The sequence below is a fragment of the Zonotrichia albicollis genome, chromosome 2 (assembly GCF_047830755.1).
Source record: "Zonotrichia albicollis isolate bZonAlb1 chromosome 2, bZonAlb1.hap1, whole genome shotgun sequence".
NCBI lineage: Eukaryota > Metazoa > Chordata > Aves > Passeriformes > Passerellidae > Zonotrichia > Zonotrichia albicollis.
In genome coordinates this window covers 34,745,938-34,762,870 of record NC_133820.1, presented here as the reverse complement: position 1 = coordinate 34,762,870, position 16,933 = coordinate 34,745,938, and the positions used below count along the sequence as shown (strand labels likewise).

Genomic DNA, 16,933 nt, shown 5'->3' with positions numbered 1-16,933 from the left:
TACTGAAACCACTTTTACTTTGCTTTCCTTTTAGCAATAAATGGCTATGTGTCTGACAGCAGTGAAATCCTTGGATTTTGCCGAGATACTGTGGTTCAGTGGCACTTTTTCAGTGTTGGCACCCATGATGAGGTTGTCTCTGTTCGCCTTGCTGGACACTTTTTTCTGTACCAAGGGAAATACGAGGATACATTGAGCCTTTTCCCCATGAGCGGAGAATCAGTCACAGTGGAAATGGACAATGGTGGTAAGTGGTGGAACTGTAGTGTTTGACAGCTCTTCTAAGACATTATTTAATCTCCAGTCTATAAGGACTTATCTAAATAGGAGAGAAAACTCTTTTGATAAACAGTGCTAGAAAACATTGAATCATTCCCTGGTGCAAGTGATGTGCATGGAGTCTTTCTGGCTACACCAACTTAGCATAACTGTATGCTGTACTGAGGCTCTTTTTGTTGGTCATCTTGTGATTTGTATTTTTTTTTCACTTCACAATTAGTACTGGGGTTAGTAATAAGGCAAGATTCTTCTCGGAAACCAGTGTGAACTCCATTGTATGATTTCCAGGTTTGCCACATTCTTGTCTATTCTGAGCAGACTAAAATGGACTGAAACTGTCAAATTCTGCTGGTCATTACTGGGCAAAATGGCTACACCTGACCTTAGCCTTCAAGTCATTCATTAGCAGTAAAGTCTGCCTGCCTGAACCAAGTCACTGGTCTGTGGGATGCATCTCAATATCTAGCTAGAACTAGCACCATGTCTTGGAAGAGGGGGCATCAGAACCCATGTAATCCACATTTAAGGCATTACTTCTAAAAGGACAGATTCTGTGTCATTGAAGTCTGTGCACTTTGAGTGATCATTCTAAAATCTCTCAAGGTTTAAGTATCCTTATCCCATTTAAAATATCTTACTTTTTAAAAATATATATATTTTATATATTGCACAGCATCAAGACCTTATAACTTAAAAATGTTTAAGTGGCTTGTATTGCTCAAGACTAGAGAATCATTAGAACTCTATTAGACTTTATGGAAACCTCCCCAGTAATAAAGTTGTATTTTTGCTTGATTTTGGTATGCAATCTGTTCTTTCCATCTAGAGCATATTTTCTTTGATAAATGTGCTGTTGTTAGAAATCAGGAAAGCTGTGCAGGTCACTTCAAGCTGATCAGTACAGGAAGAATTGTACGTGACCTTTTTAAAAAAAAAAACCTGTTTCTCAGGGTGTTAGTTCTGTCTATTTTGTCATTTCTACTAGTTCCAAAATCAGGGTGTAACAAGCAAAGAACTTAATTTGATGTTGTTTAGGGAAACAGATTTTATTTTCTTCTCAGAATATTCTAGTTTCCAATAGAGAACTTACCTTGTGATGAGGTTTGGAGGAATTATCTTTACATTAATCAGAAATGCCTCAGATTGGCAGCTTAATAGCTTTTGTCAGATTGGAAATTCAAATTGCTTTATTCTTATTTTACTTATTAAAGATCATCCATGATTCATCCAAAAGCTTTTAAAACACTGTGTATGTCAGATGTTTGCCAGCATTGCCTCACAATGCATTTGCTCTGCTCAGAATGTTCTATCTATGTAGCAGTGCATGTACCAGTAAGGACAGGATAGAATTGAAACTTTATCTTGAGAGGTCTCACCCTTAGATCCAGATCTAAACATAGGATCCTTTAATTTGTTTCTTTCTTTTTCATATCTATCTCTTTCATGGCTTATTTTTGGATCAGGTTCTAGTTACAGCTTAATCTATGGAAAAGAGTTCAATCTCCTAGATGTATTTATATGTGCCCTAATTTGTCTATATTTAATAATTATTTTTCATTGCAGCTCATAAATATCCCAGATAAAGATTAGCAGTCTGCTATAGCAGGTGCTGTAAAAGCAAAACAAACTATTTGCCTTGGCCACTTAGATGACAGACAATGTCCAGTCTCATAACACTTTTATTTCAATTGCAGGTACTTGGCTTTTGGCATCCTGGGGCACCCCAGAAATGAGTTATGGCATGAGGCTGAGATTCAGGGATGCAAAGTGTGACTATGAGGAAGATGAAACGTTGGATATTGTGGCTTTAAGTCCCACCAAGACTGAAAGAAAGGCTGTTCCCACCACAGCTGAGCAAGTTGTGCAAGAAAAGGAGGAAAACAAGGAGGAATTGGATTATCAGGATTATCTGGCTTCTGTTTACTCCATCCGAGGCTCAAGAAAGGCAGCAGGTGATGAAGAAAAACAGAATCTTACAGCACTGGCCTGGGAGCAGTACGAAGACATTGATGCCATGAGTTCTGAGGTGGCAGCTGGTTTAGGTCTGACAGCTATAAATAGTAGTGGAACAACAAACAACTCTAAGTTCTTTGAAACTCATATCACTCCTCTTCCCCCAGTCAAGGCTGAAACATTCCAGTCAAATCACACATCAATCACAGCAGAAGAGGATTTATTTTTAGCTACCACAAGTGATGGAGAAGCTGACTTGGTATTTGAGAATAGAAGCCAAAGCAACTATGAAATAGCTCACAGTAACATGTCTGCAGGTGAACACTTGCTGAGCAATGGGGGAGGCCCAGTGAATGTTGCAGAAGAACTTCCAGCTGGTGGAAATGACAGTAAACCTTTTCCAGAAAAATATCAAGAGCAAAGCATGGGAAGAGGAAACTGTACTACTAACAAGAAAAGGAAAAGGCGAAGCTCACTGGCCATTAAGTTTTACTCTGTCCAAAAGATGAATGCCCTTCTAAATCATGTCCGAAATAAAAATGTCTCATTTTCTGACAAGACTGATGCACCTCATTTTGTGCATCATACAGAGAACACATCCAATGAAGCCATGGTGGGAACTGGCAAACTGCAAAATGAATATGATGATGATCTGAAAGAGAAGGGAAAGAAGATGGAAAATGCCATGCACACAGTTAACTTGACACTGGATTTGGACCTCATAGTAGGAGAGGGGTCTAATGCATCCAGCCTTTCTGAACCCAGGATATCCAAAGATAAACCAGCCGATGTTTTTTCTTTAGAATATACATTAGACAATACAAGCCCTAATTCCAGCCCTGCTGTAGTGAAGAACTTAGTAGAAGCATCATTGCCCGGGGCTGGGAAATATTCATCTAAAATGACTAGTAAGGAATGGAATTTGGTGTCTGCAAAGATGAATCCAGGATTAGAGGCAAGCTTAGATAAATCTGCTGGTGGTAAGTTAAATCATCATGGCAGAAATGGTACAGCATCCATAAATAAGGAAGATATGAAGAAGGATCAAGGGCTCTCACATCTAATGGGGGAAAACCAGAAAGTGAGCCACATTCACCCGACTCAGAAAGGAAAGGAGGGAAACAACAATACCTTGACTTCATCTGGAACCTTCATCAAGATCCGAAGGAGAAAGAAGGAAGATGCAAAAATTACCTACTTGCTGAGCCCAAGGAGTAGAAACTCCAAAAAGCCCATCAATTCCGTGGCAGGGTTTGGCCGTGCACTTCCAGGTGGGACCAACCACACAGCAGTGCCGTGTTGCACAGATGCCACCAAGGCAGCCAGTGAGGTCAGCCAGAGTGTGGGTGTGAGCAGAGCCAGGCTCGGCGAGTCGCTGGGTGAAACCATCACCCCGCGGCAGTTCAGGCCGTCCATCACCATCGGGCTGCCCCGAGCAGATGGAGACTACGAGTACGTGATAGGAGAATCCTACAGCGACGAGAGCTCGGGTGGCGAATACGAGTACCATTACGTGAGCTTTGATGACCCCTACATGACAGACCCCAAGGTGAACATCAGCAGGCAGCGTAACCCTGATGACATTGCTGAGCACTACCTGCGCAGCAGAGGCAATAAGAGGAGATATTACATCGCAGCTAAAGAGGTCTGCTGGAACTATGCAGGATATAAGAAAAGGTTTGTCTAAATCCTTTGCTTTCACTTGGCACACCATCCTGAAATCTCCTTGCAGAATGTTGATTCACATGCTGATAAACTTAAAAGCATCTGTAATGTGCCATCTGATTTCTGACATTTCAATGGCACAAACTGTAAGAATTTTCCATGAGAGACTCACACCCCTTAGAAATGTCAGAGTGAGATTACTATAATCAAGCACAACACAGCTAAGAACTCTTTTTCTTTTTTTTTTTAACCCCCTTTTGTAGACTCACTAGTAACAATCTTTAACACATCGGTTATAAAACTCACTGAGAGGTCAAGAGGGAATCTTGCAGCTTGTTTTGTTGTACTTGAATCTTTTACTTTGTGCTTCAGTTCTTGGTACATGTACACAGGACAGAGACCTCCTTGTGCAAAATATTTCCAGGAATTTAATGGACTAACTGATGGAATCTAGAATGGGATGTGCTTATAGGCAAATTAAATCAGTTTCTAGCACTAGCAGGAAATGGTTCTGGTGTCTCAGTTCTCTGTTGGAAAATGGGATAACAGCTCTTTCCAACTTCACTGGGCTGAAGTATTAAAAAGTACATGAAAGCTGTAAGGTGTTTAACCACACTGGTGACTGCCTTATATTAAGTGTAAAAACAAAGCTGAATAAAGTATTATTGTTGCTCCTGCTGTTTAGAGAAATCAGAAGGTGACTGGATCACAAATCCTAATGCTGAGGGATTTTCCTACATTTTGACAGGCAAGACTGGCTACTGTGCCACAGCAAAGAATATGTGAGAATATACTGAGAGAAACACTATACTAAAAATTCACTCTCTTAATTGATACAGGTTAGGATCAGTGCTTACCCAAAAAGGCATAGAATTCTTTGTCACTTTTCATCAAAAAGCTGAACCAAAAGCTTGCCCAACTTTGGATTTTTATCAAAAGCAGCCAAAACAGGAGCAAGAATATTTTCATTATGCAAAGTGAATCTCCAAACATAGATTCTTTCTCAAACTGAATTTCCATTTCATTTGATGGAAATGAAAATAAAACTTTTTCAGTATTCTCCAGGTTTACTCCTGCCTCATCTCAGTCCATATAAATGGCACTTGCAAAAATAGCAGAAACAAGACAGTTTCTTTGGGCACTTGAAAAATCAATAAGTTTTTTTATACTTAGACCTCTATATAGGTCTCTCCAGAAGTGTTTGTCCTCAGCTGGTGTGAGCTGAATAGTTCCAGTGAATTTAAGAGAGCCCGTGGCATATCCTCTCAGTGTGTTAAAGAGCTAAACTCCAGCCTTTCTCCTATGTAACTTATGTTAAATTTCTGGGTTTTGCAGAATTGATAATGAAGCAAGATGTGTAGGTAAGTATAATAGCATTTCAGCACTTCTGTTTAAGATCTGAACAACACTTGGAAGCTGTAAAAGCTTATTTTACCATACCAGCTCTGTGATGCAAAATACAGGTATTATCAGATTAAAATATCTGACAGACAGTACTGTGTAGGTGATAGGCTCACTACACTCAGCCAAGCTCCAATTCAGATTATTAAAGATAAGAAAAAAAGGAAAATAGAGCTCAGATGGGTTTTGAGGGACTTGTTGGAATTTTTCAGGGATAGTTTACCAAATGGTTGAGGGATCTCTTATCCAACTGTAGAACTTGAATTGCTTAAACATTGCAAGCCATGATTTTCAGAATCATCTGAAGCTCATTTTGTAGATTCACAGAAGATTGGAAAACCCCTTTAAGACCACTGAGTCCAACCTTTAATCCATTGCCAGGTTTCCATTAACAGCACTGCCAGGTTCACCAATAAACCATGTCCCTAAGAACCACATCCACGTATCTTCTAAACACTTCCAGGAACCAAGACTCAACCACTTCCTTGGGCAACCCTTTTGGTAAAGAAATTTTTGCTAATATCCAATCTAAACCTTCCCTGACACAGTTTGAAGCCATTTGAGTGTTTATTCTTTATATTCCTAGAATTCTAAAATGTTTCTGCTGTATGAGTTCCCAGCTTTCATCAAAGCTAGTATTTCTGATTTCCTCAGAATCCAAGGGATTTTAATTGGGGTTTTCCTTTCAGTGCAATGAGGAATGACAAAACCTGTAAAGATGGCAGCAGACGTAAGGTGATTTTCCAGAGCTACACAGACAGTACCTTTTCAACTCTTCAGGATGAAGATGAATATACAGAACATCTTGGCATCCTGGGACCAGTTATTCGGGCTGAAGTGGACGATGTTATCCTAGTAGGTCAATGTTTTGACTGTGTGTGCAGGATAAGATTCTTACAGTGGTCTTGGAATATGACAGAATGGATCTTTAAATACCACAAATTTTTAAAAGATGATGGAGGGGAAACAGTTTTCAAAGCTAGAAATTGCACTGTGAACTTGTAAGCACTGTGATGTGTTTCTTTGAAACACATCTTTTTTCACTCCTGTCCACAGCAAATTAAATTCTGTTGTTCTTTGTTTCCCAGCATTAAATACTGGCTCATTTGTCTACTGTAAAATAAGATTTAGGTTTAGTGTTAATGAAAAATTAGTTGTCTAAACTTAAAAATTAGTACATGTGTGTTCAAGATTAATATATACTTTTTGGAAAAATATATCATTTCCTCTAAAAAGTTTTGCTGTGTAAATGTGCAGGATTTTGTTAGAACTGTCAACAAGGATGAAGAGGAACCATATCCCTGGATACACTGTGGTATATTTGCATTAGGAAGCACACTGCTTCCTAATTTCCCTTCTCTCATCCTTCTTCATCCAGTCTTGCAACACACAGGGATGGACTTAAATAGGGAGGCTAGATCTCAGTGCTTTCTGCTTATTTCAGTAGGAGTGGTGTGCAACAGGAATTCACCAAGCCATGTTTAAATCATGAGTAAGAGAAGAAAAAGTTGTTGTAGCTTGGGAGTGATAGTCTCTAATGGGAGGTAACTATGTAATCCCCCTGTCCTGGTGTTTCTCTGGAAGAAGTGGGAAGCACTGATTTCAGCAAGAATGGTACATACAGAGGTCTAGAGTTACTGGATTGCAACGACTGCAACAAAGCATAGGAGGTAGAAACTCCCCATTTCCCTGCTGGCAGTAACTAAGCAGCTCCAGGTATGAGGGGCTGCAGTCAATGTCCTGGGAGCCTCGATTGGTGGAAGACAGGGAGTTAGACTCATGATTTTTCAGAAAACTACCTGTATCAAAGGTGGAGACTCTGCATGGAGATGCATGGAGATCAAAAGCTCTATCTGCTGGCTTTTCCATGTACAACATAGCCTGTAATCTTTATGCAAAAGATGGTTTGACCTGGTTTGAGGTCATGGGAATGTAATGTGGGGGGACTTCGGTTTAGGCCTGAGTTTGCTGAACAGAATTTATTTTTGATTTTTTAGGTTCATTTTAAGAATCTGGCATCCAGACCATATTCCCTCCATGCCCATGGAGTCCTCTATGAAAAGTCCTCTGAGGGAAGCGTTTATGATGATGAATCTACTGCTTGGTTTAAGGAAGATGAAGTTCAGCCAAATAACAGCTACATATATGTATGGTACGCAAACCAGCGATCGGGCCCTGTGCAGTCAGGAGCAGCTTGTCGGTCCTGGGTCTACTACTCTGATTTAAACCTGGTAAGGGAATGGAAATAGAAGGGGTGGTGTTGCTGGGGTTGATCACAGAATCATAGAAACACTTGTGTTGGGAGGCATCACCAGAGATCATCCAGTCCACCACTGCAGCTCAAGCAGAGTTGGCTGGAGTAGTTTGTCCAGAGCCAATGTTCAGCTGGGTATTGAATATTTTTTGGAATGATGCATGGCTGTAGAAGTGCAAGCTGCAGAACATGTTTTTTGATAGCTGTCCTTTCTTTCGGACTTGGATGTTCCCACCTGACATTTAATGTCTTGCGCTCAGTTAAAGCAGGACATAAAGTATGGAAGAACTTGAAGTGGGCACCTCTGGTAAGACTGAGCAGGGAAGAATAAAGATAGAAGGGAGCAGTAATTCTGGGACCTACTTTAGATTTTTAGGGGCTGATGCATTCCTGCAGAATGCTATGGGGGTTTTTTTTACATCTTTTGGGAAATCCACTTTTACCTCTAATATGAGTTTATTACCTTCTAGGAGAAAGACATTCAGTCTGGTTTGATTGGGCCGATACTGATCTGTGAAAAAGGAGCCTTCAGCAAATCAAACAGCAGCAAGACATATACACGAGACTTTTTCTTGCTTTTTATGGTCTTTGATGAAGAGAAAAGCTGGTACTTTGACAAACATTCTGGAAAGCCTTGTAACGAGAAGACACAAGAAATGCAGCAATGCCACAAATTCTATGGTACCTATTTCATTTTGCCATATATGCAGTTTACTGTGGTAAAGATGTCAGGGGAAGTATCTCAGCTCATGGTCCTTTTCAAAATGCATAAATCCCCCACATCAGTTATGTGAATATTTTTGTTATCCATTATACCCATAGTAGTAACGGTTTTACATGTAAAAATTATCAGTGATGGGAAATTTGCTATTAAAATGAAGAAAGAATATATTAGACTGAAACTTTCAAAAGAAAACTTCTCTCTTTTATTTGCATATATATTCCCCCCTATTAAAAGAAAAAAAAGAAACAAAGAAGTCTTCTTTGCAATAAGAAGCTAGTACCCTGACAACTTCTTGCAAGAAATTTTAAAATATTTTAATAATTTGACCTATCAGGTAGTTCTGCTGAGGAATTTGAAGCAGCTGTATAACAGCCCTTCATACACCCCTCTGTGGATATAGAGATATTTCAGTTGTGCCTTTGGAAATGGGAGCTTCAGAAAGAGTTTTGGATAGCTGTCCTTTCTTTTGGGCCTGATATTCCCATCTTACATTTAAATATTTTTGTTCTCCTGGCTGCCATGTATTGCTACCAAGCTGTGCTCAAATCTTCTGGTGAGGTCCCTGGATTTTCTGAATTGATTTGCACCATAAAGTGTGTTGCACTTTAAATTGGAAAAAACTGTTTTCCCCAAGTGCATTGCTTCATTAAATATGTTGCTAATTTCAATAATTACTTTCTAGCACTTTGAGACCGGTTTTGTGAGCAGTTTTCCTGACTAACAATCTTTTTTTTTTCAGCCATTAATGGGATTACCTACAATTTGCAAGGCTTGAGGATGTATGAAGGTGAAACAGTCCGATGGCACTTGCTGAATATGGGTGGCCCAAAAGACGTTCATGTTGTTCATTTTCATGGACAGACTTTCATAGAACAAGGAGAGCCAGAGCATCAGCTTGGTACATACACTCTCCTCCCAGGTAAGCATCAGAGCAGAGTAAGTTCAAAGGGGTGACCTCTGAAGTCTGTCATTATCATATCGGTTTAAAGGTCTCCATATGGTGAGAGTTTGGGGGTTTTAATGTCCAGTTAAGTGATACAGAGCAGAAAGAAGAAATGTGAGCCCTAGGAGAATTCTTACTCTCTCTCCAGGGAGAAATAGGCTGTAAGTTTTCATTAGACTGCAGGATGAAGTCCTTTGCCCCATCAGTGTCAGCAGTACCAGTGTGCAATAACAGCACTTATGAAGCCTGTGTTGCCAGCTACAAGAATTCAAGGGGAAAAAAAAAAGACAACAAGGAGATCAAAATAATGGGACTGGCTTGGAATACTAGGAGTTTTAGTGAACATTAGGGGTAGTTTATTCAATATTTTATTTCCTTATTTTTAAAGTAGTCCTTTTAATTGGGAAATCTACATATTTTTGTTTAAATGAGAATCAGAATTAGCTGGAATTACCTGAAGAATTGTCTGCAGCAACTAGGAGTATAAGAAAAGCAATGAGAACATGTCCTGTGCTTTCTAAAAAGGGCATCGAGCAACTGAAACCATACCTACTTCCTGCTCAATCCTTGGCACTCCTAGGGCATGAAGAAAGTGAGGGAAGGGCCCATACTTCTAATATTCCTGCTTCTACTATTGGCTTCTTTACATCCTTCTCATTTTATTGGAACACACTGGCACAGCAGGAGTAAGAATCATAACCAGCATCACAGACTTAACATCCATTCATTATGTAATAAACACTGTTCACTACACTGTTCAGCACTGTAGTTAATGTGCAGATGTGTTATGTTCAGGCAACCAAGGTTTTGTACTTTGCACCATCAGCAAAGGTTGGGTTTTGATCTGGCTACTTGATTCCAATCTCAGTCTCCAGCCAAAACTAGCTTGCCAAGAAGAAAAATCACTGGGATGGTGGAAGTTACTGCTCTCATTGCAATGTGTAGTTAAATTTTCTGGATGAGGTCATAGGAAGGTCTTTGGTTTAAAATTCAGCCTCACTGACATCAGCCTTGTAATGCAAATGTTTCTGATACATTTCATTTCCTTTTTTCAAGGCTCATTTAGAACAATTGAAATGAAACCACAGAGACCTGGCTGGTGGCTTTTAGACACTGAAGTGGGGGAATACCAGCAAGCAGGAATGCAGACATCATATTTGGTTATAGAGAAAGGTATGAACTACAGTGGTTTTTGGCTGGGAAAGTCAAGCTATGAAGTCTTCTCTACCCTTTCAGGATCTCTAAAAATAAATTTGGGAGATTGTTCTGCAAAAATTGTAGGAAATTATCCACATTCAAGGACATGGTGGAGTGGTTACTATAAATTTGTTATAGAAGAAAATTTTTTAGCTTCCAGCAATGCTAGCTTTTAATTATTTAGCACACTACCTTAATTCCTCTAGCATGCTAGCCTTGAATTTGAGGTTTCCCTATAGCGACCAGTAGATTAATCTGTTGAGAGAAATTGCAGAGATTAATTTAGACTTCTCTGGGAAAAGAGTGATGTTATAGAATTACTAGGTAGAAATAACAATTATTATTATTAATAGTGAACTAGAATTACACTATTGTCCTGAGTGATGCTGTCTCACATTTCACCAGAATATATATTGGAATAGACCTCGTTTTCTTTAACAACAAACTTACTGTGCTCCCTTCAGAGTGCAGGATTCCAATGGGCCTGGCAAGTGGGGTTATACTCGATTCGCAGATTGATGCTTCACATCACATAGGTGAGTTTATCCCTGAAAAGGTCCCTGAACACCTCCAGCAAAGTGTTGCAGTTCTGTCTTGTTTTGACTTCTCTGATGGTCTTTCAAGATCAGTTCAGCAGCAATCAGCTCTCAGGCTAAAAGTCTCTACAGTGCTGCAAGCAGAGACAGGGAGTTCTGTTAGGTAACCATCATTATTGTATTTGAAGTATCACAGGTCTGCTATCAGTGTCACAAGATTGAAAGTCAGGGAGTGCTCTGTCTGTGGCCTGCTGGGTGATCAGGAACAAATCCAGCATTCTTTTTGTTCCTTGGATTCCTATTGAAGTTGGAGGGAGACGACCCACCTTGCATTGGTTAGCCATCGACTCCGATTTATTAATCAATCAATCACCTTTTATAACAGTGTTAATCAAGTTCATGCATATTGCAAAATCTGAGCTCACAATAGGTCAGAGATAACATACCAACCCCTCCTTATGCTTCCAATACCAAGATTTGGGTTCTCAAAATTATTCTTGCTTTCCCAAAACAGCCAAAGATAGAACATCCACTTGTTATGAGAAAGCTGCCTGAGAACTCTGATGTGCAAGACTCTCAAGGCCTTCATGTTTGTCACTTTTACCTGTAATTAAAAATAACCTGAGAACCTCTGCTGTTCACAGAAACAGGCTGTGAGAACCTGCTCCTCACAGCTGCCTTCTAGGCCATCCCTGAAAAAATCTCCAACAGATTCCCTTCTTGAAAATAACACCAAGTGTTCAAAAAGCTTTTGAGATTTGAGTGTGGTATGAGATACGCAAGGACAAAATATATCTGTTATGAAAGACTTGGGAACCCTGGCATCCAGAGCAATTACAGAGTCCTTAATTTGTGAAGTTTATCTGTGGTACAAAAGTGGGATCATTACTTAGAGACTTTTCTTAGCATTTTACACAGTGTCAAATCAAGGTGTACAGACAGTATCCTTTCCTTTGAAATAAAAAATAAGTTACTTATTTTGTAAAACCCAATTTTTTGTGGATTTTCTTTCTTTGTTTCCTTATAGAGTGTTATGAAGGCTTGAAAGCTGTTTTGTAATATATATTCTATACCAATTTTTAATTTGAAAACCTTGTTATACAGAGGGGAGCTCTCTCCCATGAATGTAGAGCACATTTTGTATCTGATCCTGCTGGGGCCAAAACTTGTTTAGCAAACTCTAGACCCTGGTTCCAAATTAACAGTCAGTATATTACATAAAAGGTTACTATTTTAGTCATTTTGACAACTTTAAAGCTTTGCAGGGTACAGATGCTGACCATGTCCAAATTAGCCTAGATATGGTTTTAGATCTCTTGTTTGTATTTTTTTCTCTTTTTTTTTTTTCTTATCCTTTGGGTAGGGGTGGGAAATGGCACACTCAAAGCTAATAACAGCCTCAGTTTGTTTTTTCAATGCCTCTTAAAATTCTTGCTTTATTCATATTTTCCATCTAGACTACTGGGAACCTAAGTTAGCCCGATTAAATAATTATGGAACATACAATGCTTGGAGTACTACAATGGAGGAAGAACTGCCTTGGATCCAGGTAAAGTACAACATCACTGAGTCATGATTTTCCTGTAGCTTATTTTAGAAGGTCAAGCTGTTCTGGTCACTGAGAAGGCTGTTGGAGAAGACTGAAAGATGTGGCAAGATTGTTGATGCCATTAAATGTTCTTCTTCCCTGGGGTAACTCAGTCTCTGCTGCTGTTGAGGCTCATTGACTGGACAGTTACCCTCACAATTTAGATTGTAACCATTTTGTAGGTAAATGGAGTAATTCTTTCTGCTACTTTATTTTTCCTTTGTGTAATAGTACATATTTGTATGTTTGTGTTTAAGTGATCATTTAACATGTAATATCCTCAAGCCTTCGTTCAGATAGTTTTTTGCTTAGTTTGTATGCTGCTGTCCCACTTGACAGAGCTCAGTTGTCTTCACTTAGGGAAACTAAGCTTACAATTATGACTTTAGGTTCTATATCATTCAATCACCTTACTTCTGTGTTCTTTCTGCCATCCCAATGACTTTTGCACTACACAGCCAGTTTGCACCCAAATTTGGGGAGAATAGCTGATTTCTTATAAATCTCATTAAAATTGGTTGGAAGACAAGAGAGACTCAAGTTCAGCAGGTGGCTGTTGTGTTTGACTTGCAAACATTTGACATACTGGCAAGTTAGTGAAAGTGGAGTAGGGGGAGAAGGTTGGGAGATCTGATGTAAAACTGGAAATATCATTGGGAAGAGAAAGAATTTAACAGGGGGCTGTGGTGGTGGGAAGCTGAGGTTACTGCAGTGAAGCATGCAGAGGTGTGGAGAGCATGTCCCAGAGAATGAGTTTCACTGCTGACAGGCACACCTTCCAGATTTGTTTTTATGTGCTAAGTGCTTAGATATGATATCAGCAGGAATGGTGGCTTTTCAGCACTTCAGAATTTCATATGCCTTTCTGCAGCCTAGGTATCTAAAATTAGAGGTAGCTTCTAAAAGTGTGAGCCTTTAATTTCTCTGTGCTCCTTGACCTCCTATCTGTAAAATGGGACAGGGGGATGGAATTGTGTCTACCACAGACACACAGATATTTTTGAGGTGCCTTTGTGGTGCAGTGCTGAACCCTGTAAAATGGCCTCTGAAATTAAATGCACATGCAAAAACAGAAATGAAATGAGAAAGCATTCATTTGATAGATCTCTGATAGATATTCTGGTGTCTGTTATTCCTTTAGAGAAGGTTAGTGCTGTGCATATTAAAATGCCAAAGCATTATATGGCTTTTGCTGTATATTATTGACTTTATAAATACTCTTTGCTGTTCCTAGGTGGACTTTCGAAGACAAGTTTTGCTCACTGGGATACAGACACAGGGAGCCAAGCAGTTTTTTAAGTCCTTGTACATCCAGAAGTATTTTCTTGTTTACAGCAAAGACAAACGGACATGGAACACCTTCAAAGGAGACAGCTCGCCAACAGGAAAGGTCTGTCTGTGCCATGGGGCTTGCAACAACCTAGGCAGTGTCACTGAGGGATACAGTGAGTCTTATTTAATGTTAAGAAAGAGTGGAAAAATTATGGCCTTTGGAGCCTTGATAGGTACACCTGGAATCTCCATAGGGCTTTTACCAAACTAATGAAATTCAGACTAGAAGACAAGTAGTAAGGTGAAACACTACCTGGACTGGCCTTGTGACCTTGACTGTGTGGAGTCTGGTTTTCTCACAGGCATCTCTCCCTATTATTATTTCCTAAGCCCATGGCAGCTTTTTTGAAGAAAGCAGGAAGCTGAACTAAAAATCAGGCCTTTACCTCATTTGGGATTAGATTCTGCTTCTCATCCCTTCCTTTGATCTGTCCCAGCAGCTGAATGTTGAACTGATTTGCCTGCAGAAGGCCTGTGTGGTGAATGTGGTTGTATGCTGAAAGAGGTTCATCTTACACCCACCTGCTCCAGCCCTACCTATTACAGCTCCCTTCAATTTACACTGAGGTTTCTGTGATAAAGCTCCCAGACTGAAAGCCTGTTGTCTTTACCTCTTTCCTCATGCATTTTTATAGACTTACATAAAAATAAAGGTTGCTGATTTAAACTGAGGCCCTCAGACACTTCCAAATATGCTGAGATGGGACCATGAGATATTTCAAGTGGCCCTGCAACATAGGGTGTGCTATCACTGTGGATGGGGCTAAGGGCATAAAAAAAATTATATTTGTAACAGAGCAGGCTTTCGGCCTCCAAATTTGTGTTTGCATTAAATTAAGTATGTGTGATTTTTTTTCTTTTGAACAGATTTTTGACGGTAATTCCAATGCCTATGACATAAAAGAGAACATCATTGATCCCCCTATTATTGCTAGGTACATCAGACTCTACCCCACTGAGGTCTACAACAGGCCTACTCTTCGCATGGAGCTTCTGGGCTGTGAAGTAGATGGTAAGAATTGGTTAACTGCTTCCATTCTGGCAAATGTTTTACCTAATACTTAAAATGAAGCTTAAACTGTGGGTCTTCTCCATGCCAACCTTGTTGCTTCGGCTGTGGCCACTTGAGTGTAGTGGAGATGACACAGTGCTCCTCTCAACAGGATGCTCTTTGCCACTTGGAATGGAAAGTGGAGAGATCAAGAATACCCAGATAACAGCCTCATCTGCAAAGACATCCTGGTTTAGCACATGGGATGCTTCACTTGCTCGTCTCAATCAGAATGGAAAGATGAATGCCTGGCGAGCCAAGGTAACAAGAGAACAACAGTGAAGGCAAGGGCAGCTGGTTAATAAACTGGTGCTGCCTGTGTGGTCATGGTGCTTCCTGCATGCTCTGTCTAGTGCTGAGTGTGACTGGTCACTTCACAACCATCCTTTGGGAAGAGCACCACTCAACTCTTCAGCAGAAATTTGTTGAGCCTCTGGCAACAGCAGTGAAATACTTTGAGAGATGGATGCTCTCCTCTGGGCCACAGTCTGCAGTCTATGGGAATAACCTGTTTAATTTCAGGAGATTAGTGCAATTTGAATATTTGTCTCAAAGGGGTTTAGGAAACCCATTCTGGGTTGGCTTATAGGCAGTGCAGCCTAGTGGATCTGGGGGTGAGTGACCTTCAGCAAGTCGTGTGAGCTTCTGTGTCTTTGAAATGGAGCTGCATTTCTTCACAAAGCACCTTGAGATTTGATCAAAGCTGCTCTTTTGTATAAGCATTTGGTATTAGTATTAAGTATTAGGTTTTAACACTGGAGGTAAATCTCTATTATATTTCATTATGTATTGGAAATTAAAGCATAAATCTTCAGACTCCAAACATACTACCTGTAGTAATGAAGTTAATTATATAGATCGCTAAGAAGGCTTGTGACTTCCCTCAGCTTTATTCTTCTTTGATACAGTTTTGATGCATTTTGATACAGTTTTAACTACCTGTAAACATGATTTTCACTTAAGCAAATACAAACATTTACATATTTGCTAATTCACAAACTTTCATCTCAATTGTAGTTTAACGACAACCAACAGTGGCTGCAAATTGACCTCCTCACAGTTAAGAAGATCACTGCTATTGCTACGCAGGGGGTCACATCCATGTCAGCTGAAAACTTTGTGAAAACCTATGTTCTTCTGTACAGCAATGAAGGCTTCGAGTGGAAATCCTACACAGAGGGTTCAAGCTCAATGCCAAAGGTATCGCTGTCAGCCCGGGCAATTGAATTGTTTTGTTGTTTCGAAGTGAATTGAATTGTTTGGTTTTAGGTGCTGGATACAGTCAAGGCTCAAAGACAGAATGCCAAGCCAAATTGATATTCTCACTGGGCTGTAAAGTGCTAGGGAGCTGGGGTTACTACAGATAATGTCACAGTATCCATCTGATTTTAGTGATCATGATTAATTGTAATAAAAGGAATGAACGCTGTATCTACAGAGAATGCAGCCAATATTGTGATAAAAGAAGCTGACACTGTTTGTAAAGGAGAACATTAGTTTGAATGCACAAGGACATTTAATTTGAGTGAATAATGGATTCCCCAGGGCCTCTTTTTTTTTTTTTATTTCTGCCCTCTTTTATTTTTTTTTTATTTCTGCCCTGATTTTTTAAGTGAAATCAATGTTAGTAAGCAGTATCGCTATAGCAGAGCTGGGGAACTTCAGGTACCCAGAGAGCAGACACAGTACTTTGTATTTTTTCCTGTGTTACCTTAAACCAACCTAATCCACAAAGGCAATTAGCAGGGGTGAAATAAGGGGAGTTCGTGGGTTTGGTCAATTAGAAATTAGAATGGCAAATTTTCTGGTGGAGATGGAAACAGAGGCTGTTTAATCCATTCAGACTCAGCTATTGCTGGCCTGAACTACTTTTAACCCAGCACATTAGGAACAGACTTGTTGTGGACTTGTTTAAAACCAGAAATGAGCCAATCCATCTACCCTGGGTGTGACTAATACAACAGCTGGGAACTGTTGTAAAGAGAAAATGCAGGGTTTTTTTCAAATGCC

General features: G+C 39.8%; 1 protein-coding gene across 3 annotated transcripts in view; it reads left to right on the top strand.

The window, feature by feature from the left end:
• Positions 1–16,933, top strand: part of F5 (coagulation factor V) — a 37,344-nt gene that overhangs the window by 18,781 nt on the left and 1,630 nt on the right. For all 3 annotated transcript variants that reach the window (XM_026792849.2, XM_005486164.4, XM_074534718.1), the window contains 13 exons: positions 35–247; positions 1,974–3,909; positions 5,988–6,153; positions 7,296–7,529; positions 8,023–8,233; positions 9,016–9,195; positions 10,276–10,392; positions 10,881–10,952; positions 12,410–12,501; positions 13,775–13,930; positions 14,740–14,884; positions 15,036–15,184; positions 15,941–16,123. In XM_026792849.2, the coding sequence (XP_026648650.2) occupies positions 35–247; positions 1,974–3,909; positions 5,988–6,153; positions 7,296–7,529; positions 8,023–8,233; positions 9,016–9,195; positions 10,276–10,392; positions 10,881–10,952; positions 12,410–12,501; positions 13,775–13,930; positions 14,740–14,884; positions 15,036–15,184; positions 15,941–16,123 (3,854 nt within the window). The remainder of the gene's footprint in view (positions 1–34; positions 248–1,973; positions 3,910–5,987; positions 6,154–7,295; positions 7,530–8,022; positions 8,234–9,015; positions 9,196–10,275; positions 10,393–10,880; positions 10,953–12,409; positions 12,502–13,774; positions 13,931–14,739; positions 14,885–15,035; positions 15,185–15,940; positions 16,124–16,933) is intronic.